At 41.7% G+C, this 25,036-nt stretch overlaps 1 protein-coding gene across 7 annotated transcripts in view; it reads left to right on the top strand.

Moving 5' to 3' along the window:
* Window positions 1-25,036, top strand: part of CTNND2 (catenin delta 2) — a 708,944-nt gene that overhangs the window by 667,460 nt on the left and 16,448 nt on the right. For all 7 annotated transcript variants that reach the window (XM_088445725.1, XM_088445723.1, XM_088445721.1 and 4 more), the window contains 2 exons: window positions 15,619-15,741; window positions 21,838-21,911. In XM_088445725.1, coding sequence (XP_088301851.1) covers window positions 15,619-15,741; window positions 21,838-21,911 — 197 coding nt within the window. The remainder of the gene's footprint in view (window positions 1-15,618; window positions 15,742-21,837; window positions 21,912-25,036) is intronic.

Genomic DNA, 25,036 nt, shown 5'->3' with positions numbered 1-25,036 from the left:
TTAAAAATACTTGGTCAGGTATTTTGGGGGTCTGTATGGATGGGACAGGTGTTTTTAGGATTGCAGCTGGCTGTAGAAGGTGTATTGTTAAAATGTTTTAAAAGTGCTCTTTATAGACACAAAAATATACTAGCACCCTTTTTAATGTACCCCCAATTTAACTACAGCAATTATTATTTCCAAAAGAAATTGCTTTATATAAATTTTCCACACTTATGCAAATATGCATATAACAGCCATTTGACTCAATTTAAGATCCCAAAATACTTTTATTAGGGCTCTTAATACACTTCTATAATGATTTCCAGTGTCATTTAGGCTTTTTATGGGGTACAGACTGATTTCCCCAAAATGTGCTGTACTTTTCGCTAGTTTTGCTATGCGCAATTATCGCACATGTGTTTTTTCACGTGCAATTGGATAGGACTAAAAGCGAGAGCACATATTGAGAAAGTACATGAAAAGCTTGCATAAAAACTGGCGAATGCGGTGATAACTTCGTATCGGCGAATGCTTTTCGCTAAATGTGACTTTTCGCACCTAAATAAATTCGGACCTTAGTGGGAGTAATTTCTTAAGCGCACAATGGGATAAGTGCATGCTCATAATAATTGCGATATATTGCTATTTCCTTTATTGAGTGACATAGCTTATACATTTGGAATAAAAATTTGAATATACTAATATACTACCATATAACTACCATCTCTACAACTATCATTTCTCAAACTGCGGAATAAATAAGCTCCTAATGTGGGAGTAATTAAGCAGATATGAAATATATATATATATATATATATATATATATATATTCCTGTATAGCATCAATAATAACCGAGCACTCACCAGTCTACTTTGAATTCAATAATCAGTTTAATATATCCAACCAGGTAAAACACATTCCTGTTATGGTTGCTAAAATCAGTCGACGTTTCGGTCTATATCCAGGGCATCATCAAGACATGCAATCCCATATTTCATCAGATAAATTAGCAGCAATTTACAGCAGACTTAAAAGGGGCATCAACACAAGAAATGCCTCCCTGGGCCCCCGCCTTTATACCCACTAATCACTCCAAACGAGATGACCAAAAAGTGGTCTTGCAATAAAACTATGGATATCATATCTAGCTATACCGTATCTTACTGTCATCATTGGCGCCGTCTCTATGACATTGCGTCCAACTCAATGGGACAGATGGCACATGCTAGATTGGATACAGCCCATGTAGTGCAACTAGTTTGGGCACTTGCACTTTATTTAAATTACTACACTATCAGGTGCATGTTATTTCCAACCCCCTTTCAGATAAATTCAATCCGGTCACCACACGGATTTACAGAGAGACAGCTGCCACGTTAATTGAAAAGGAACTGTGTATTTCAATCCTGCACATTTAACTCAAGATTGGCATAAATATCTTTTGGGATGAGCACCTTGTGCACCATCCGAATACCACTATTTCCACATATATATGTGTATATAAATGAGGTAATTTAAGTGAACACTAGCGCACAACATTTTTTTGGGTTCCCTCTATAAATAGTAGTGAAAAAGATGATGATACGTTGCAGAAAAATGACAATCCTGATAATAACAGGTGGCAGCAGTCTTCTAATGATCCGTGTGGCAGACGGGGAATTAAAGGTGCTGAAAAATAATAAGAGACGTGCACCTAATAGTGTAGTAGTTCAATTGAAGTAATTAGTGCTCAAACGGTAAGTATTGTGCATACCAAAAATAAGAATTTTGTAAGCTTATCTGATGTCCAGGCAATACTCCTACTATTACGGGGGTGATGTTGATAAACCTTAAAAAAAGGGCTCAGATAAAGCCCATAAACATAATATAGTGTAGTAGTTTCTCATGCAAATATAGAAACAGTGGATGTACATATATCTGCATACCAGATTTATGCAATAAAAAGTGCATATAGCGAGTTCAGTCATCCATGTTCCTGGTATTTACAGACCCACCTCCGGCTTCATAAACCAGACACAGCAGGCCTCAAACCATAAAATGGAGAAAATTCTCAGTGAACAATAATTTATTAACAATCAAGACTGGAAACATAGACAGAACAAGAGTAGTGACTAAAATAAATATAAAAATATTGCTTATCTTGTATAAGTTGTAAGCAGAATAAAATTCACTTTATAGAGGTGCAGGAGAACCAGACCGGGCGTGATATCCAGGTCCTGGAGTGCCACTTTATATACCCTCTTAGTGGGGGTATGCCAAAATCGGAAAATATAGAAATAAACCCTGAGCAAAACCTTAAATTGGGGTGATAGTTAAGTAAAAATTCCACTTTTTATGAAAAATAGTCATAAAATCCTTTAAATTATCCAGAAATAATAGTTGGATGAATGTAATAAATGTATTTCACAATACTTCACAGTCCAGTCAGTCTGCCAAATGAAATTGTCTCTTGTTACCTCTTCACACCGACGTGTAATAACCCCTTGTTCCTCAAAAGATAAAAGGGGAGAAATACAGGTCGCCAGTAGTGTGATAAGGTTTTATTGAAGACAAATTTATATTTAAAACAACAGCGAGGCTGCGTACCTTAAAACCGGGTGTATACAAACACCATCAAGCGTATAATGTATAACTTCTAGAAAGGGTACCTCCTGGGATCAAGAATCTACCTCTTACTTCCTGGTTAGCCTGGTTACCTCCTCACTGGTTCAACAACGCGTTTCTGCTTATGGAAAGCCTTTATCAAGGTGTATTGAACTAGACTGACTTACCTTTAAATACCCCTCCCTCCTCTTTGATTGGTTCATTATTCTGGAGAGGGTCAACACAATTAGATCTCTAATATTCTCACATAAAATATGTAGACATCCAATCCCTTTTTAATACTTCTCAATTCGAATTTAATAATCAATAAATTTGTAGATCCAAATAAGCTCTTTTGTTTGTAATTCTGCGTGCCACTACGTAATACGTGTGGAATGCAAATTATTTCCGGTTCCCGATCGGGGGATAAATTTTGTTTTTACCTAGACATATTTCATTTATGGATGGTAGTCATGAATTTCTAGTACAGATCCAGCATATCTATCGATGGTTTACCATTAATTTTGTTGCGTTCCACGCAGTAAACAGAGTGACCCGCATCTCCTTCCGGTTCTATGTAGCGGAAGTGATGTAAATCAGTTGATGCGTTCCACCCAGTTCACACGGTGGAACGCATATTTGCCGTGGAGTCCGGACTCCCTCGACTTCCGGTACAATCTGGCGGATGTGGTCAGAATGAACTAATGCGCTCCACCTGATGTAAAAGGTGGAACGCATAGAATACAATATAAAATAGGAATATTTCCTCTTGTTATTCCGCTTACATAAATCCTCGAGTCATGAAATCTGGACTACCAAGATATTCTTCAGAAGTTGCCTATTTCTTGTCAAACGGGTTCTCATCATATATACATATGGTACACAAATATAAATATACTTAAAAATATCCCTGTTAGCTGGAATACATAAAAACCTAAAAATATATATAATATAATGTATAAAATCACATAAGAACCTCAGATAAAAATACTATAAACTGTTCATAAAAACCATTTAAATTCAAAGTCCATGTTCATTCCCTTGGGGTGTAAGGTGCCCAATTCGTAGATCCTTTTCATTTCCATTCTTTCCAAATTTCCATCTATTTTTTTCTTTCTCCAATTTTTCTCTATTATTTGGATTCCCATCACTCTAATGATACCTTTAATTGAATTGTTATGATGCTCTTTGAAATGTAGAGAAAAGGAGTGTTTTTCAAAACCTTTCTTAATGTTCCTGACATGTTCAGACCATCTCTCTTTCAAGGCTCTCGAGGTTCGGCCCACATACTGAAGTCGGCCATCTTAATGACGTCATCAAGCCATGTCGCCGGCAATCATGGGGTGTAAACAACTTTTAAATATACACCCACACGCCACTTATTATAGCGGACATGTGGTGTGACTAGTGTGGTGCCTAATATGGCGTTAACCCCTCTCTTTAGGGTCAGGAGTTTTTGCACTAACCAAAACTCCGTGAACCGGAATTGCGATTACGCACTTCCGGATATGTTGCCATCTTGGTAGTAGCCACTGATTCTCAGGCCTTCAGGCATTTTATATGGGGCAGATAAACAAGACACCATGCATAGAACATAGCGGCAGCCATCTTATGTGGGGCAAACATCCAAACTACTGATAGCGGCCATCTTATTGGAGTTAAAGCTGTATGACTGCAATCAATTGCGGTCATCATCCATCTTATGTGTGACAGCAATCATGATTATTTTTAAAAAAGCAAAACATTTTAAGGATTTTCTAGCCTTCTAGCCCCTAGCCTATTGAAATGTTTTCAAGTAAACTTCTTTGGCATATAAATCCCTGAGTGTCGCCCCAGTCTTTCCTAGGATTGACAAGTATTTGCTATATATATATATATATATATATATATATATATATATATATATATATATATATTATATGCCAATGAGTGGGACTTGTTTTGTTCCTAAGTAGACAGTATGGTTACAAGGCAACATCATTATCTCATTAATTGTGGAACAAGTTAGCTCCTGAAAATAATTTCAAAACTACAAAATACAATTAGCTTCAGTTGTGGAAGTAATTAGATGGATGTGGAATATATGAATGTGAATAACATATGGGAGCTATTGAAATTACAAGGAGAGGGAAGAAATTATATATACAATATTAGATTATTGATTGAGGTACATATGTATAAAATTCAATCAGAGACTTATAGCCTGCTGGGAGTCTGTGTGTGAAAATAGTAAGATTTTGAGATCATAGATTTATTTAAATGCATCCTATAATATAAACAGTGTGGTATATACAACTGTGACTGCAAAACTAATTAACAATAATTGTGGACATTTCCAGTTTAAATTCACGTATACACAGTATTATTTAAGAAAATATAAAAAATTTTATATTTTGCTGACCTTATTTTAATAATTGAATAAAGGTTATGTTTTATTTTTACTATAGATCACTGTACGACACATTCCTGATTATAATCAGTCCAAGAGTGCCCCGTAATAGAATACTTTGGGCCTGATTCAGAGCCACTCGTAAGTGGGCGCTCGTTCGCTCCGAGCGATGTTTGCCCAACTGCGCATGCGTACGGATCGTTATACGCATGCGCGAACCAGTCAGTGCGGTAGAAATTCATGTGCTCGCAAAATAGCAAATGCCTGCTAATTTCAGTGACAGGATGAGGCATATGTGGGTGGTAACAGGGGAAGGTGCTTGAAAACAGGGAGTGGAGATCCGATCGCAGGCGTGCTTAAAGGTCAAAACGGGCGTTTTATGGATGTGCATATTTAAAACAGCAGCGTCATTGACCACGTCACTGGGTTATTTTTTAGCCAGAACTGCTTGCAAAATTGTGGTAGCAAAAACCAACCACAAGAATAGCGAGCAGCATACCCTGTTCGATGTACTCGATTAATCTAATAAATAGCGGACATGACGTAGGATGCGAGCGGCCAGGGGGCGTAGTTTCCCAAAAAACGACCGCAAATTTTGTTCGCTCTTTCAGACCTAGAGGCGTGAACAGACCGCAAACAGCGAACGGTTCATTTGAATAGCCACCCCTATTTTCAGGACGAGCGAGCGCTAATTGCGTCCGGCTCTGAATCAGGCCCTTTGTCTTCTTGTTTTTTACTTTCTTTGTCACTGTGTATGTTTGTTTATAGACACTTGAACCCAAAACACTTGAGGGGATGGTTTTGGCAAAATCAAAACGATTTAGAACCAAAACACGGGGGTCTCAGCACAACTTTAATATATATATATTATTATATTATATATATACTTACAGTTGCTTTTTGCTTGCAAATATTCACATTCTTAAACACTTATTTCTCTTCAAGGACACGGCATAAACCTTACACATTTGAACTTTGCATAACTTTTACACATGTGTAAATAAACCGATTTTTACAGGCCGGTTAACCTCACTCACCAACACAACAAGGCAGCGCCTGGTCTCTGCCATGCGGGACACGGCTGGCAGAAGTATCCCATGAATTACACCACTTTGTAAGGAATCTACTTACAAAGAACGACTCTTGACACCATTTTCACAGTCAGGTGGCTTCTTTTACTTCTTCCAAACTTTATCATATCACATATAGGGCTCTATTTATTAACATTATTTTTACTAAAATAAAGTGAAAAAGGGTGTTTTCACACCCATTTCACATAATTTTAGTATCACCTAAAGTTACTAAAGGACAATTGGAGTAGAATTCGTAAAATTCTACTCCAACCCCTAAGTATCACTTATTTTTAGTAATCAGATTGCATTTCCCATACTTGTAATGGGAAATGTGATCTGGTCAAAGTTACTAAAAATAAATTGTGAAAAAATACTGGGGAAAGCCCTGTGATAATAACGCCACCTGGAGGTGATGTTATCCAGGGTCTACCCCGGTTACCGGACTGACGGGGAGAGCAGAGCCCGGAGCCAGCCCCAGTAATTAGCTGTGTGGTCTAAACAGACCATACGCTGATACACTGCAAAAAAACTAAAAAAAAATAGTAAAAAAAAAAAATTAACTTGCCTAAGTCCAGGGACCGGAGTTTGGGGCTCCGGTGATGTCCTCCCTCCAGTCAGCTGGTCTCCCATGGTGCACTGTGGCCCGGTCATCAGGTGACCGGGTCCCAGTGCAGTATGGGATGTCAGCTGACCGGAGGACATCACCGGAGCCCGGATCATGCAGGTAAGTGTAATTAAGGGGGAGGGGGGGGTCATGGGGGGCGGAGGTCACGGGGGGTCTGCGATTGCAGGGGGCGGGGCTTGGCAACAGGGGCAGGGCTTAGCACTGGAGGGGTAGCAGCGGCGCATGCGCGGGGCACTTGTCACAATATTTTTTATTTTTTTTTTAAATACCGTGGCTAGTGTGCGGAGGGGATTCGCAGAGACAGAGCTTTCTCGCAAGCTCTGTCCCTGCAAGGGATTTGCAGTAAATCCCTGTGATATTGCATGAATTCGCAATGCAAATTCACTCGGTAATATCACACTACAATCTGCATTACCAATGCGGATTGTAGTAAATAGAGCCCTTAGAAACATCAGATGGCTTCCTAACACATGTACAAACAAATCCATTGTAGTAGTGTGTACCCAGCTTTAGTCGCAGAGAGATGCAATTTCAGTGGGTGTTCCTGGGAGGTAACAGGGAGGTGGCTAGCCAGACGCGGGTGTGTTGTTGTCAATGACTGAGACTTTTTTCACAGTTACACTGATTTGCAGTCATTTTCCATTTTCCATTTTGCAGCCATTGTATTTATTTGTCTCAATTGGCAGCTCTACACTTCCTTTACCATCCTTCTGGGTTTCCTGTCAATAATACCACAATACCTGAACTTTCGAAATATTGTTTAACAAATTTATCTTGTTTGACTTTGAACTAAACTTACCATCTTGTCCATGAATACTTATCATCTTCCATGTCTTTGTACTTAAACCACCTGTGGTAACCATGGGGAATCCATACAGAACAACTGGCACTGACCTATCACCTCCAACCAGGGAAGAGCTGGACCGTAAGGGCTCCTTACTATGTGATTGACCCCATATTGCAGTGTGGAAGAGTGTATTTTCCCTATTTTATTTATTTTATTTAGTTTTACAAACCCTGCTTATATATTATACTGTGATGAACCCAAAGCTCTCCAGTGTGAAAACAATCTCTGTTCATACCATAACTATCCTTCACATAAATGTGGGAGCAGCTGTCACTGCTTTTATCACAGCAATGAAAAGATCCTTTATGAATCCCAGGAAAGCCCAATGTCTTTGCCAATGACTCTGGATCTAAAGCCACTTGATTGGCTCTTTTCTAATTTGATTACTGAAATCTATTGTAACATTGCATTCACATATAGTTTAATTGTCCAGAAACAGGGGAGGATTGGGATAGCAAACCAGCCCGTGAAATTTATAGACGCAGCCCTAACGGGGACAGGGTCTGTTAAGGGGGAGAGATCACTCCTCACAGGGCCTGATTCTTAGAGGCAGTTGCAACATTCCTTGTGACTTTTGCTGCAGTTGCGTCTGTGACTTTATGCTAATGCTGCTGCAATGCCCTTCCCTGCTGTACATCTGTGCGTCCAAATATGCAAGACCTGAGACGCCCACTCTCAGTATGTCCTGATGGTGCAATCATGCTTTGTGTATTTTTAGATGCCACCATCAGTCGCACCATTGAAACTTTAACCCTATGCTAGGTGCAGTTCATCTGAGTATGGACCAGGCTTGCCGACATTTAGCTCCCTCCTTCCAGGAGGGATCTGTCGGGCTTACAGTGCTGGGGGCATGACACGGCCAAAGGGGGCGGGGCCCGGCACCTGACGCGGCGTTGGGGGCGGTGCATGGGGTGTGACAGCGCGGTCGCGTCATTGTGGCTCCGCCCCCTGTTCACAATGCCGTGATTAATGGCATTGTGCAGCCGGGGGCAGAGCTACGATGGCGCGAATCGCATCACCGGCCCCCCTGCTGCCGGGGTTTTTACTTAAAAGCGCGGGGGGGTGCGGACACATCGCCGGGGCCGGGAGGACTGCGTGCCTTCCCGGGAGGTTGGGAGCGGCACCCGATTTTCTGGAGGCTCCCGACCAAATCCGGAGGGTAGGCAAGTATGGTATGGACTGCACCTAGCAATTCAGCATCTCTGTATATAACCACTTTTAGTGACACGCTCATACTGCGTTACATCTGCATATGATAAGCCAATCCCCCTGTAACTGACTAGGAATGGCCAACACATTTCTAATACACTTCTTGGTGCATCCATCTGAATTTGTACTGCAACTCTATATGAACACCATCGGAACACATGCATGGTGCAACTTAGAAGCATGTGCAGACTAAAATCATCGCACAAAAAAAAACCCCACTTTGGCACCCACAGGAAAAAAAACACATTGTCCTTGATAAGAAGAAATTAAAACACAATGGCCCCCAACAGCAGAAAAAAACAAAACATTGCCCTCAATAGGATAAAAATAAAACACATTGGACCCTGACAGGAATAAACAAACATTCATAATGCCCCATACTGACCTGTCTGCAGTACTTGTTGACATTTGGACTGCACCGCACATCTTGTAGCTGGCCAGAGGGCCCCCAGTTACACTTCCAGGCAGGGCTGATATTAGAATTTATGGAGCCCAGGGCCGATAGATTGGTAGTATCTAGATGCCCTTCAAGGAGAGGACCCTGACGTCATCAGTTACTGTCCAACATCATTCCCTACTATCCACGTGAACACAAAGGGGGAATATAAACATGTGGTAAGCGAACAACACTTCAACACTTCCTAGTCCTTACAATGAAGGGGAAATAATCTCAACCCTGATAGAATAGATCGGCAGCCTTCCCTTGTCCACTGTCCACGACTGGGACTCCAATCCCGGCAGTCTCCCCCTTGATAGTGCCCCTGACTGTGAGGAATGATATTTAATATTGGAGTGGGGGCAGTGTGTCATAGTAGGGGCATACAATTAATAATGAGGGCATTGTGTGGTATAGAGAGGCACAATATTAATACTGGGGGCAGGGAGAGAGGTCCTCACACACTGCAATGATGCCTGCAGGGCAGATGGATCGGCCGAACAGAGCTGGAGGGAAGGAAAGCGTAAGGACTCGGGAAGGGGGTGGAGAGAGCGTACCTAGGCTCCCATATCACATTGATGTCAACCCTGTTGCTTGCCCTGATTCCAGGTGCTGTGCAGACAGACAGTCCCATGGCCCAGGAGGTAAGGCTGGTTACCCTATAACTCCCAGTCGGAGGTGGAGGCACGCCATCCGCCTTTGCTACCGCTAGCGGCATTTGGAAGTGCCCACTATCTGGAGCATATGACAGCTTCCAGTACTTGCGTTCCTCAGTGGAACGCAAGTACTGGAAGCACGACCGCGGTCAACAGTGTGAGCCGGCTAGGCTAAGGAGACTGTGGGACCGGCCCATTGGGAACTTACCCGCTGTCCCGGTGGCCCAATCCGCCCCTGGTCAGAAACACAGATATTTGTTGAAGTTCCAAATTTGGCAAATGTTTCCCTTTTTTCAGACAATCTTCAATTTATAGAGCTGACTTTGTTATAATCCATTTTCATTCAGATAAACTACAGTAATATTCCTTATGTTTCCTTTTTTTAGTCCTGAATTATTTTTCGTGATTGCTTTCCTTGCCTCTTTTCTGCCACAATTTAATTATGTTGGTTTAAATATGCTGGCATTCGGCTTCAAAGATCTTTGGTATTACACATACCTACACTACCGTTCAAAAGTTTGGGATCACCCAGACAATTTCGTGTTTTACATGAAAACTGACTTTTATTTATCAAATGAGTTGCTAAATGAATAGAACATATAGTCAAGACATTGGTAAGGTTAGAAATATTGATTTTTTATTTGAAATAATAATTTTGTCCTTCTTACTTTGCTTTCATCAAAGAATGCTCCTTTTACAGCAATTACAGCATTGCAGACCTTTGGCATTCTAGCTGTTAATTTGTTGAGGTAATCTGAAGAAATTTCACCCCACGCTTCCTGAAGCACCTCCCACAAATTGGATTGGCTTGATGGGCACTTCTTGCGTACCATACGGTCAAGCTGCTCCCACAACCGCTCAATGCGGTTGAGATCTGGTGACTGCGCTGGCCATTCCATTACAGACAGAATACCAGCTGCCTGCTTCTTCCCTAAATAGTTCTTGCATAATTTGGAGGTGTGCTTTGGGTCATTGTCCTGATGAAGGAGGAAATTGGCTCCAATCAAGCGCTGTCCACAGGGTATGGCAAGGTGTTGCAAAATGGAGTGATAGCCTTCCTTATTCAAAATCCCTTTTACCTTGTACAAATCTCCCACTTTTCCAGCACCAAAGCAGCCCCAGACCATCACATTATCTCCACCATGCTTGACAGATGGTGTCAGGCACTCTTCCAGCATCTTTTCACTTGTTCTGCTTCTCACAAATGTTCTTCTGTGTGATCCAAACACCTCAAACTTCGATTTGTCTGTCCATATAATGTTTTCCAATCTTCCTCTGCCCAATGTCTGTGTTGTTTTGCCCATATTAATCTTTTCCTTTTATTGGCCAGTCTCAGATATGGCTTTTTCTTTGCCACCCTGCCAAGAAGGCCAGCATCCCAGAGTCACCTCTTCACTGTAGATGTTGACACTGGCGTTTTGCAGGTACCATTTAATGAAGCTGCCAGTTGAGGACTTGTGAGACGTCTATTTCTCAAACTAGAGACTCTAATGTACTTCTTCTTGCACAGTTGTGCACCTGGGCCTCCCACTTCTCTTTCTACTCTGGTTAGAGCCTGTTTGTGCTGTTCTCTGAAGGAAGTAGTACACAACGTTGTAGGAAATGTTCAGTTTCTTGGCAATTTCTCGCATGGAATAGCCTTCATTTCTAAGAACAAGAATAGACTGTCGAGTTTCACATGAAATTTCTCTTTTTCTGGCCATTTGGAGAGTATAATTGATCCCACAAATATGATGCTCCAGATACTCAACTAGCTCAAAGGAAGGCCAGTTTTATAGCTTCTCTAACGAGCAAACCCGTTTTCGGCTGTTCTAACATAATTGCACAAGGGTTTTCAAGGGTTTTCTAATCATCCATTAGTCTTCTAACGCGAACACAATGTACCATTAGAACACTGGATATTCCTTTAAAAACCAGACGTTTGCAGCTAGTATAGCCATTTACCACATTAACAATTTATAGAGTGTATTTCTAATTAATTTAATGTTATCTTCATTGAAAAAAACAGTGCTTTTCTTTCAAAAATAAGGAAATTTCTAAGTGACCCCAAACTTTTGAACGGTAATGTACTTATTACACGTGCCACTGTCCTACCCATGCTCTTCAATCTACCAATGACATGTAAACTACAAATTTCAGAGTTTGTACCCCAGTTGCTGGTACAGTAGCTGAGAAATTAAACAAAATCAAGGTCAGAGGGTCTGTGCACAGGTGAGCAAACAGGAGTCCATATGCCTTATGTAATAGCCTGCGAGATGCATACATGGGCACAATTCTGGCAAGTTAGTCCTTTTGTTTTGAATATTGCTATCTGCGCAACACCTTTAAAGTATCTTGATGAGGTGGAGGGGGAAGTGAGAGGGAGAGAGATAGAGAGATGGATCTTGGTGGTATTCAGACAATAGTATAAAATTAGAATCAATTTATTCAGCATACTGTACTAACAATCCATGAATAAAACAAAAAATTCTAAGTTGTTTTATGCATACTATATAGAGTTTTAAATTATAAAAACTTGACAATTTTAAAACACCTTCCTGTAGTAATCTTATATATAAAATTAGGGATGTAGTTATGAGACTGCCTATGTTAATCTCGATGCCGGACTGGTCGTCCTCTCTGCTTGGTAAGTATACACTTAGCACGGGGATGGAGGGTTAAATTTAGGGACCCCCAGAGGGAGGTTAGCGTTAGGCAACCCTAAGGGAGGGTTAGGGGGGAGAGTTAGCATACTTACCACCGGGCATCGGGATCTTCACCTGTTGGCCTGTCACTGTCAGGATTTGAAACGGCGGCTCTCTTTCAATCCCATTCCTTAAAATTCATTGGTCTGTTTGTTTATCTGTCCGGTCATGCGTGCAGACACCCCTGCACTCTAATGCCCTTAAAACCAGGCCAGGATCCAACTGGACCAACGTGAGGTGGTCCAGTTGGATCCTGGTCAGGGTTTAGGGGGGTTAGGGTCTTGGTTGGACCTCTCGGTGGTGTACGCAGGGTAGTACTTTGATCTGTGGATCCTGTTCTGGGCCTTTAGCTGGATGGATGGATGAAAACTTCACAGAGGGGTGGTAATTGGTCTGCAATGCCTAACTTAATAACTTGAAGATTTAAAACCAGGCAACGCCGGGTACGTCAGCTAGTCATATATACATTCTATACACATTCCACGTGAGTAAGTAAAAACATATAATTCTGTAAAGTGCTTAACCAGTCTTTGTGGTCAGGTGTGAGTAAAAAACTCAGGATTTCTCAGGACATGTTAATTTCCTCAGACAATTGACAATGTATTTTTGCCAGTGCAACATAGACTTGTCCTGTGTGTGCATGAGTTGGTGCTGCAATGACAGGCAATAATTTAAAAGGCAAGGCTAGGGTTTGCAAGCTAAGACAGCAGAATTAGGCGATTCAGCACGAATCACAATTACAATCGCAGCTGCATAATCGCACACAATGCAGCTGCGAAAATATGCTAATGCCTGCAACAGCTCAGCCAGCATAGAGATGCCCACTACTGCTTTCTCACATTCGTAATACTTGCAGACCTGCGTATACATCAGTACCATCAAAGCACATCAGCCCGTTATGCACAATTACAGCAGTTCTGACCTGTTTAAAAAATTGCAAGTCTCATTGGACGCAGAAGGCTCTCCAGCTGTGTAGGCAATTGCAGTGGCTAATTAATGTATACCCATGCAGCGGCGTTCAAACTAACAGGCACGCCTGCATATCTGCAACCACTCCCCCCCTCACCACCCCCAAACGCTCACCGACTGTCACTCACTCTGCAATGGATTCCTATCTGCATGCGTGATCGCAGTGTGATCACCGTGCGTGAGCAGTGCGGTGCATGCGTATTGGCTAACAATCACTTGATTTGCGTACGTAGTTGCAATTATGATCTCTGCTGAATTAGGCCCTTAATTTGAAAAAACAACTTTTCTGCAGAAAAGATTATAAACAGACCAACAAATGTGTTGTGACTTGGATGTAAGTTATCAGCTATTGGGCAACTCACTACTCTACTGTTGAATATTTTGTACTTTGCATATATAATAATTACAAAAAATAAAATATTTCCCTGATTTGTCAATGAAAGACATTTTGAGATTATTCGAATAAGATGAAAAGTTAAAAGAAAACACAATTTAGGAGGTGTTATTTGCAAGAATCCTGCATAAATAAAAAATGTGTTGTGTTAATATAGCATATATTAAATGTAAGTGACATATTTTGATCAAAGGCACAGTTTGAATCCCTCCTGCACTTGCCTCTAAGTAAAATATTAGTAGCAAAAGTAGCAGTAACACAGTATTTGGAATTTCTTAGGGCAATAACCATGGCGATAACTATATCCCTAAATTCATTCTGCAAAGTCTTTACCAATAGCAAGCCACCTTTCTCTGAGAATTCGGATGCCCCAGGTCCTTATCTGAAAATAGTAGGGACTTATTGTTGCTGGGTATTTAGGTAGTAGATGAAGTGAGTTGGAGGCAGAGAAATGGAAAGGTGTTCATCCCGTACTGACAGAGAAGTACTTGTGATTGGCTATATACTGCCAGAATATGGGAGCCAATAGTGTTGCAGAGCAATTCCAGTAACAATTTGAATTTAGGGATAGGCAGCATGTATGTCAAGGTCCACTAAGCAAACCAAGGGCAGGGCAGGTAGCAAACAAGGCAAGATCCAATAAACAATCTGGGGTTTTGGCAGGCCGAGTGCATGAACTACACAATAAACAGTCTGAAGTCAGAGAAAGCAGTGGGCAGAACATTTCCAGGCCAAGATCAGGGCAAAATTTACAAGAACACAGGATCAGCGCACACAGTCAAACTAAATTATCACCAGCACAGGTGCATAGGATGCAGAATGTAATGTTTTACTCTTTCTGCCATGTGTTTTCAGTTGGACTTGTAATCTTGCAAAAGTAGACTAATTTTTTTCTCTTGGGCAGTTACTAAAAGAAAAATGTGGGTATGTATGTGAAAGGTTGATAAATAAGTGCTTTTGTAAAAGTATAGTTTATTTGTTCTTTAATAGATCACCTTTTCTATGATTCCTGATTCCAGATTCCATGTGTACAGTGGTAAATCTATCACTATTGCATGGTGTGTGGTCACTAGAGCACCCAGAAGAGAGGAGGGCCTGGCAATCCCAGTCCACACTTCCTGAAACCTCCATTCAAATCTTCTTAGTGGGCACAGAGGCAGATGATGCCATGTTCTGCCACTATAATAATTGTTTCTTATACATTGTGGGGGTCGCAGTATACATTTCTCCTGTAAATAATTTCAAAGGCTCCCAATAAAATGAGATTTGACAATACCTCAGGCTTCCCCAACTTGGATGATGGAGTTGCTTGTGTATCTCTTATCCCCATACCAATATGCCACAGCCCTTTGAAGCAATAGCCATTTGGTAACATATAAATGGTTCCCAGAGGCGTATTAACAGATGGGATGTTGGTTGGGGGGCACGTGCAGCATGCCACATTATCAAGAGGGGCCCAGTGCCGAACTCCCTGAACCCTAAATAAAATGGTATGTGCACAGAAGATCACAAAGGCTCTGGCACATTGGCAGGTTCTTTCTGAGCTAGTACACTGAGGCAGCTTTCCAAATTTACTTGTTACTTTCCCCAATTATGTTTGAAATAATTACAATATCAAAATATATATATATATATATAAATATATATATATATATATATATATATATATATATTTAAATCTGCTTCATATTGAGATCCTAGCTAAAAAAATAATTTACAATGATTATGAACTACGGGTCATTACTGCATTTTGTTTTTGTTTTCATAAAGCAAGTGCCCCTGCATCCCCTCGGGAAATGATCAACCTGAAGGAAAGGAAAGTAGACTACGAATCAGCTGGATCAAATGCCACTTACAAAGGAGAACATACGTCTAGAAAAGATACTATGACAGGTATAGATACAGTTGTACAGTATGTTTAATAAGTTTCTGTATGTTAAAGATAATATTGTGTATGATAAGCATTAGAAAAACAAATGGAGAGCAATGCTCTGTATGAGTGGCAATGAGCAAAGTATCTAGGCAAGGGAAATAAGTGGTGTCCCCCCTAATTAACCAACGGACCTAGTGCCCGACATCCTGGTGGTTTAGGTAGGAATTAATCGTAGCCCTCCTGTCCTCAGCCGCAATCTTCTGCCGCTGGCCCATCCTGGAGCGCTTCTGTCTTGAGCCCGGCATCTTCTGGGCTCTTCCAGGGTCGCCGGATCTCTTCACGCGACTTCTGCCTCCTCCGCCTGCTGACTTCTCTGCCCAGTGGCGTCTGACGTCAGACGCCATGGACAGAGCCAGCCACAAGGCTGTTTTCTATTGGCTCGTGGCCGGCGGCAAATTCAAATGGCCGCTGGTCCATGAGCTGCATCCAGCTTGCAGCCGGTGCCAAATGTCACCTGCTGCTGGGAACAGTCTGGTGAGATGTGTCCCACCGGAACTGCAGAACTTCCAGCGCTGAGGTGCCCAGGGCAAGGTGACCCCCCCCTGGTTATGCCACTGAGGAGAGGAAATTTAGGAGGTTATTAAGAGCCTTTATCAATAAAACTTCTCAGCACTAGTACCACTCAGAGAACATGAAACCTGCTTGAAACTGAGTAATCAGTGAACAATGGGCCTGATTCAGAGTAGTACGCAAACCCGTAGTTAAAGTACTTCTCCGATGTGTAGTACTACTCTGATCTGTACTGCGTATGCGCTAGGCTCAGGAAGGGGGATTGCATCATTTATTTTGCAGGGTGTTAACGTTGTAATCTGTAGTATTAGTAACTGCTGGCCACTGTTTCTCAAACTTCATACTGTATCTTGATGGCTGAGAACAATTGCTTACATACACTACTTCTCTTTCTACTAATCATTGCTATGGGCCATTTGTAGTTTCAGTGCTGCAATTAACCCTTATGGTCTCAGCTTCAAATGCAGATTTAATTTTACTCACTTCCAGTTGCATTGCCTTGGAGTTTTAAGGTTTGAGAGAACATAAGCCAGAATATGAACTTCTAGTTCTACATCCAACTGTAAATGAGGACACCCAACATCCATCTCTGCCAAAACATGTGATTTCAAAAATGTTAATATAGAACATCCAGATGCATTACAGCCAAGTCACACTTTTTTCTTTGCATGTACATTTTTATATGGAGTTTAATTTTTCTTGCTAAAAAGTTGCAAGAAAGTTCTGCAAACCCTTGTGTGAAGAGATACTAACACAACTTTCACATACCTAATAAAGTGCATCATATGTATCAAAAAGGTTTAAACAAAATGAACCATTTCTTTGAAGGATAATCTCAGTCCTTTCCACAAGGCCATCTTGTAAAAGACTGTTTGAATTTTCCTCACAGTTTTGTACAGCAAAATTTTGGTGGCTAAATGTGTTCCCTAGAATGCTGTTGCCTCCGTAGTATCATTCATATACTGTAGCAATCAACTTCAGTGCAATTCTCTTACACAGCACACTGGATGTACAGTGCTAAATATCTTTCTGCATACACACTTGCACATAGCTGGCCCATGCAGGTACACATCTAATGCCCCTGCAAACTACCAAGATGTCAGGGAGACACAAGCTCAGTGACAATTTAAATATCACCTCAATTTTCAATCTCTAACTACACTATGTAGAAAAAAGTGATTGGACACCCCTGTGCAAGTGAAATGGTGTGCTCCTGCAGCAGATACGTGTTTGTGTAGGTATAAAACGACAAGTTTAGAAATGTTCTCGATAACTCTGTGCTCCCTACATTGTGGCAGTACTACGGAAACAACTAATGTTTATCAGGACAACAATGCCACCTGTCATGTTTCCAGGGCGACTGGACTGGTATACAGAAAATTCAGTAACCCTGATGGACTGGACAGCTCAGAGTCCAGATCTTGACCCCATTGAGAACATCTGGAACGAATTGTAGCAATGGTTGCGTTCTAGGCCGACTCAACCTTCTTCAGTGTCACAATTGGTCACTGTGCTTAAGGCATAATGACAAAACCAACTGCCTGCTGTTGTCCAGGAACTTGTGGACAGTTTGCCAAGAAAGGTGTCTGCAGCATTCACTGTGGACCTACAAAGTATTGGCCCTATGTGGTTGCTGGATATTCTGTGCGCATGCGTGAACTCAATTCACGCAGGCACAATAACACTGCCAAGTGAACCCCAGCAGTGTAAACTGTACTAATTAGCAGCAAAAGTGTTAGTGATAGGGCTTGCAGGGACAGCTACTTTTTAGAGTAGCTGTTCCCACAACAAACCAATACTGCTTTGAGAGTTTGGTATCTGCCACCAGAACTCGTGGTGAATTGGATACCATAGTAACCAGGGGTTTATGAGCTTAAAAAAGGAATATGCCCCTTAGTGCTTAACTTAATCTTTAAAGTAAGAGGACAATGGGCCCAATTCAAACCTGGACGCTAAGAAGCGTCGCTCGTAGCTGCCGATGGTTCGCATTCTGCGCATGCGTGAAGCACTGTGAAAGATCGGGAAGCGTACTAAGGATACTGGATTTCAACCTCTATACGCACCTACCTATACCTTCTAAACCCTGCCTATAAACCTCTAAAATTGACGCTATTTGCGTACGCAGTCATACAGTAAAATAAAGACTTTAGACCTTGAACATGTGTTTCCAAAGCACAAAGTATTATTCAAGTAAAGTACAGTCAGTTACACGCTGTGATCTAAGTACAATTTAGTTTAAAGAATTACACAGACCCAAGATACAGTTATACATACGCACGCGCTCTGGACCAGATACCGGCATCAGCAAGAAACCTCCGTCAATCAGCAATCAGCAAGAAGACTCCAGACTGGGGTCACAACACACACCTTTATACCCTTACAGAAACAGACAACACAATAGAGAGGTTTGTTGCTGATCCCATTGGTTCTCCATCGTGGTGCGTTTGTTACAGGGCATTTAACAGGTTGATTCAAATGGACACAGAACAGCCTATAACAGCTTTTTGCCTCCTCTATTCCCCCTGCATGCAAATCTAGGCTGTTGGTTTCACAAAATACATTTTAGTGCTTTATTTCTCTACGGTCCATAAGTTGAGAATGCATGTTGCGATCTTCACACCGAAGATACCGGGAAGCTGTTCAGAAAGTGCAGATCAGTATAATACCAAACACGGCTTACTTATCATGTATTAAACCTTAGATACCAAAATAGTCTTTATTTCACAGCATTTGTAATAAATGAATAAAAGTTAGATCTTTTACTTTATAGCTATGGAACCTTTTGTATAAGTGTGCATTATGTAAGTATTAGGGGTTTGGGAAAAGACGCTAGTTAGGTTTATCTGATTTGGGGCAGATGTGCACGCATGCAGCTAATAAACAGCGTTTGCATGCAGGTTATTGTGCATTCGCTAATGTGCGTCATGTTAGCAGCGCAACTGTGCTTAATGTGTGGTGTTTATGCATGAGATTCTATTTATGATGGATTATATATATATATATATATATAATATATAATTTCTTACTAAAGTTTCAAACTGCAATGCAAATGTGTTATGGGCAGTGAGCTTCCCTCTCAAACAGGGTGGAGACCCCCAACCGTGTTGGTGCCAGCCTGTCTGAAAAAGAGCAGATTTAATTCAAGTCTCTGGGCCATATTACAATTGCCACAGCTGCACCTGTCTACATGTGGAGTCTCTCCATTTACATGCAAAAACACCCACAGTTTCTGGTGTATTGTTAGTTGTTTTCCTAGTATACTGTGTTTGTTATGGTATCAAGGTTGTCCCCAGAATGGACTTTGTGTACATCAGGGCATGATTTCTGGAAGGATTACTAAAAAGTGTTCTAATGCTAATAAGTCATTTTTTTTATGTATGTTAAACACTGTCGGTATGTGTTTGGGGAAGATTGTTACTCTATGGTTTTGACAAAATGGCGTTGTGTGATCTATTTCTAAGATGGAGTTTTGTCGCCTTTCGTGAGATGGCGTCACGCAGATTCCGATTGTAAACAGATTCTGTCTCAGATGATTATCCGGCTTTGACAGTACGCTCACCCAGCATAGACAGCCCACCAGAGTGAGTGACAAGAGAAGCCGTTTGTGGGTGGTAACAGGGGCTGGCCACTAGAAACGGGGAGTGTAGATGTGAACACAGGCGTGCCTGACCGAAATAACACGGTTTCAGAGGGGTGCATAATTAACAGGCAGCGTCATAGTACACGTCACCTGGTTGTATTTCACACTGAAGTGATCGCAGTGCTTGTGTTAGGGTATAGTCTACCTCAAGCGCTGCGTTCGCTTCCGATGGTACCCGATATACCGATGGTTGCATACAGTTCCTGGTGATGACATGCGCTAGTGGGCGTATTATGACAGGCTGGTTGGAGTCTGCATACACAAAGCGATCGCACAGGCAGACATAGTGCGTGTGCTTATGCCTTGCCGTGTATTTGCCTGCCATGCCGTCACTTAGCCGAATTTGCATACGCTGGGAACGAGCAAACGCATTTTGTCTGGCTAGAGCTATGCAGATATGAAGGAGCTCACGTAGAGATGAAAGTACACTTGTGTTATTTGCGTAAAATGCACATTTTCTTACTATACATGTGAGCAAAAAATAAGTATGCATACATCCATTTGTGGACTTTGGCACATCTTGCACCTACTATACAATTTATGCTTGGGAAGCTTAACAGGGAGGAGTTAGAGTGAGCAAGCATAGGCCAAGTACAGTAAGGGAGTCTTCTGTTCATGCTGACATACTGTATGTCCCACTAAACCTGTGCATGAATGCAATTTTTTCCTGCTTACATATGGAAAACAAATATGTCCAACTCTACATGAGCTGTTGTCTTTATTATCTGTTTGTTGTTTGACTTAGTACCATTGTAACCTTCCAATAAAACTATCAATGATTAGTTGCACCAAATCTGCTGCAATATCTAATTGTTTGTCCTTTTTATTAGTGTGCCTTACAAAAGACCTGATTCAGAGTTGTATGCTAATGCCTAGGTGTACTCAGCTGCTATTCAAAAATATGCTAATGTGGCTTATTACCAGGATATGTATTAAGCTGCCCACTGGCAGTTTTCCAAATTCAAGCATTTGCATACAAAGACGCAGCATAAGTCGCAGATCATTTGATTATCACAGTCCTGAGATGGCTTATGGTTGTGCAGAATGGCCACGGGAACTGAGATATGGGATCGCAGATGCAGAGTGTGGCACACCTGCAATCTTTTATGCCACTTTTCATTACCTCCCCACAGGGCCGTAACTAGCGTGGTGCGACATGTGCCACGGCACAGGGCACCGCAGGGTAGGGTGCGCTGTTCAGACCTGTCAATTTTCTGTCATAATCATGCTAACTTGTAACTTTTTATCTCTGGCATCTCCTGGCGCCCCTATCTGCTCCCTGGCCAACTCCCCCTCCATCTGGCCACCTCCCCAAGCACCTTCAGTCACATCCTCTTTTAGGGCACTTTCTGGCCCTGGGCACCAAGAAGTCTAGTTACGGCTCTGCCTCCCCAAACACTTGCTGTCTGTCAATTACACTGCGAGTAAAAAGTCGCTGTGAGTGACTATGGTACTGTATCTTGACGAATGCGCAGTGCGACTTAGAAGTACAGATTGCCGATAATCGATCAACTGTGAAAACATCAGCATAGCGTTTATCTCTAAATCAAGCCCATGATTAATATTATTAATATTAACTAATTTATCCAGGCAGTAATATGATACAGGAAATATGCAATTATGACTCTGCCCTATTAGATATTTAGAGGGATTGAAATAGACATTGGGGTGGGTATTTTCTTTTGATGGAACAGCACACAGCACATTCATCTGCCAATTTGTTAAAACAAAAACCTTTAGCATATATACATATATATTTTTTTTTAATATGTCTATATCTGTCTTATCTGTCTGTCTGTCTGCATGCTTGTCTGTCTGTCTAACTATCTATCATCTATCTATATTTAAATATTTTCTCTTATAGTAGTTCATATTTAGCTGATAAATCTGATTTCCCTTGCTTTAGCTGAAAACTCTGGATCCTCAACCATATATAGGAATTCATTTGGCGCACCTGCTGATGATATCAAACACAACCAGGTAAGTGATTGTTTTAAGCACTGTAATTGTTTATAGTATAATTTTAAATATAATTTATGCTACATTGAAGCCTGCAAATTATCAAGTGTTTATTAGCTGATAAATATTACAATCACAGCATGGAAATTATGTATGGGAGTATCTTATTTGTAACATAATGTAATCAAAATAAGCCAATTTGTATTCTGTTGTCTTTTGCACACATCCTACATTTTAATATATTCTTAATATTGCAAACTACATACTTCAAAATAAGTACAGGTATCGGATGCTTGTTTATGCAAATTCTTTGCTCAGTGTTTGGTCTAAGTAAGTAAAGTACTGTCTGCTCTAAAATGTATCCCACAGTCGTAATTAGCTTGAGAGGTCCCTTAAATGTTGAATGATTTATCCTGAGTTATGTGATAAAACAGAATCCCAGATTACATTATTAGGGGTCTATTTACTAAGCAGTGTTAGGAGACAGAGTGAAAAGTGATAAGGTGCCAGCCAATCAGCTCCCAACTGTCATTTTTCAAACACAAACCTGTGAGATGACAGTTGGGAGCTGATTGGCTGGCACCTTATCATTTTCTTATCACTTTTCACTCTGTCTCCTAACACTGCTTAGTAAATAGACCGCTTAATGTTAAAAAGACCCAGTGAGAGCTTTCCTACTAAAACTGTAAAAGCCTGAAATCTGATGGCCAGTTGGTATCCCCTCACAGTATTTGGGTCCACTCTCCAAAGGCAGTTTAGCAGTCTACATCCTCCCACTGTAACTACACTTACACAGATACATGTTTTTTATTGTTTAGCAGCGCATGGACTTCCTGTTACATTATCACTACTAATCCACGTGGTATCCGGTCCCTATAAGGGATTCTTGGGAGATCCAAAGGGCTTTCTCAAACAGGCATCTGCACCACCAGTGCCACTGATACTAATGATACCACTGTAACTAACAGCTCGCATCACTGCCTTACGTCAATGAGGGCTGCACCTCCAAATGATGACATGTATGTGTCACCACCTACTCCAGTGTTTCCCAACTCATGGACCACTGATACCCCTTTCACATCACTATGACGGGTCGCACCCGGGTTTTTGTTCACGCATCCATCCCAGGTGCGACCCAGCTGTTCACGCATCCATCCCGGGTGTGACCCAGCTGTTCACGCATCTATCCCGGGTGCGACCCTTTCAGACTGGCAGCCTGACCATTCTTATTGCCGGGTTGATGATATCACCACCATCACGTGCTGAGTAAGAACTTGGAGATGAGATCATCTCCAAGCGACGTCTCTTCCTATGATTGTGAACGGGATCCGGGTCGTATCGACCCAGGTTACCCGTTGACACTGCATCGCGAGCCGGGTTGAACCCATGTTCAACCCCGTTTGTGACCAGGGTTGAAATGCCGGGTCGCTCGACACAACTTTTTCAACCTGGCCCTTTTACACTGCACAGTAACCCGGGTTTCTTCGCATTCACATGCAATATCCAGGGTTATTGCTTGCAGTGTGAAACAGATCTCCTAGTTGGTGCACAGGTGTATTCATTACTGACTGACACATATTAAAAGATCATCACTTTTGATACTGAGGAGACCTGGACAACATGCACTGTTAGGTGTCCCTGAAGACTGCAGTTGGTAAACACTGATCTACTTCCTTTGCAACCCTCCCAGTAACTCTCACATATTTCATCGGGGTACGGAATCTACCCTCTGAGACAGACCATTGTGTATATATAGAAAAATCTTGGAATGGGCCTGCCGGGAAATCTTCCGATAAGGTTATGGTCATTCAGCCTCTGCCTTCTAGAATGAGACTATTATGCACTAGCCCACCTTTCTTCACCTTTACTCACAGTTGCAGAAGGAAGCTGTCATTTTTTATTGCAACGTGGTTTGCACTGTGATAGACTAGGAGATCTTGTAAAAAAATCTTTATAATCAAGATCTTTGGGCGAGATTGGTATGAATGACTCCGGAAGACCGGCAGCAGTGAAGATACAGACAAGTAAGTAAACTAACTAACCTAACCCTCTCCTCACCCTTACCCAACCCTAACCATAACTAACCTAACCATAAGGCCTCCCCGGGAGCCTCTAATCTAACCCACCACCCCCACCCGCGCGGCTGTCCACGCACGCTGCCCGGCTTACCTTAAGTTGGTATGCCTGGCGTCAGGCTCCCGGCGTAGGGATAATGATAGGCATCGGGATTTCAACGCCTATCATTAGTTCCCTGTCGGGATTGCACAGTTGGGAAGCCGGCAGTCGACATTTCGACCGTGGACTTCCTGACTGCATACCCTTTGGGCAGCTTCATCCTAAACCTGTTTTGACCTTGAGTTGAAATATATGAAAGAAAATATGTATGCAATCAGAATTTTTGTTTTTGTATTTTTAAATTTCTTTTTATTATATGTGTATCTGTTCTTTCATGCTAAAAGTCTAGATTATGTTGCATTATCAGTGAATTTTGTAGTATATAAAATATTTTAATGCTCGCTAGGCAGCATGCACGCCACTACATTCTCAGGCTCTGTCTGCAAAACACCAATTTTTAGAAATATAGGGCCTGATTCAGAGCCACTCGTAAGTGGCAGATCGTTCGCTCCGAGCGATGTTTGCCCAACTGCGCATGCGTACGGATCGTTATACGCATGCGCGAACCAGTCAGTGCGGCCGAAATTCATGTGCTCGCAAAATAGCGAATGCCTGCTAATTTGAGTGACAGGATGAGGCGTATGTGGGTGGTAACAGGGGAAGGTGCTTGAAAACCGGGAGTGGAGATCCGATCGCAGGCGTGCTTAAAGGTCAAAACGGGCGTTTTATGGGTGTGCATATTTAAAACAGCAGCGTCATTGACCACGTCACTGGGTTATTTTTTAGCCAGAACTGCTCGCAAAATTGTGGTAGCAAAAACCAACCACAAGAATAGCGAGCAGCTCATACCCTGTTCGATGTACTTGATTAATCTAATAAATAGCGGATATGACGTAGGATGCGAGCGGCAAGGGGGCGTAGTTTCCCAAAAAACGTCCGCAAGTTTTGTTCGCTCGTTCAAACCTAGAGGCGTGAACAGACCGCAAACAGCGAACGGTTGATTTGTATAGCCACCCCTATTTTCTGGACGA

This window comes from Taudactylus pleione, unplaced genomic scaffold, assembly GCF_031769625.1.
Source record: "Taudactylus pleione unplaced genomic scaffold, aTauple2 ptg000386l, whole genome shotgun sequence".
Classification (NCBI taxonomy): Eukaryota; Metazoa; Chordata; class Amphibia; order Anura; family Myobatrachidae; genus Taudactylus; species Taudactylus pleione.
The sequence above is the reverse complement of the archived record's forward strand: the minus strand, read 5'-3'. Positions and strand labels throughout refer to the sequence as shown.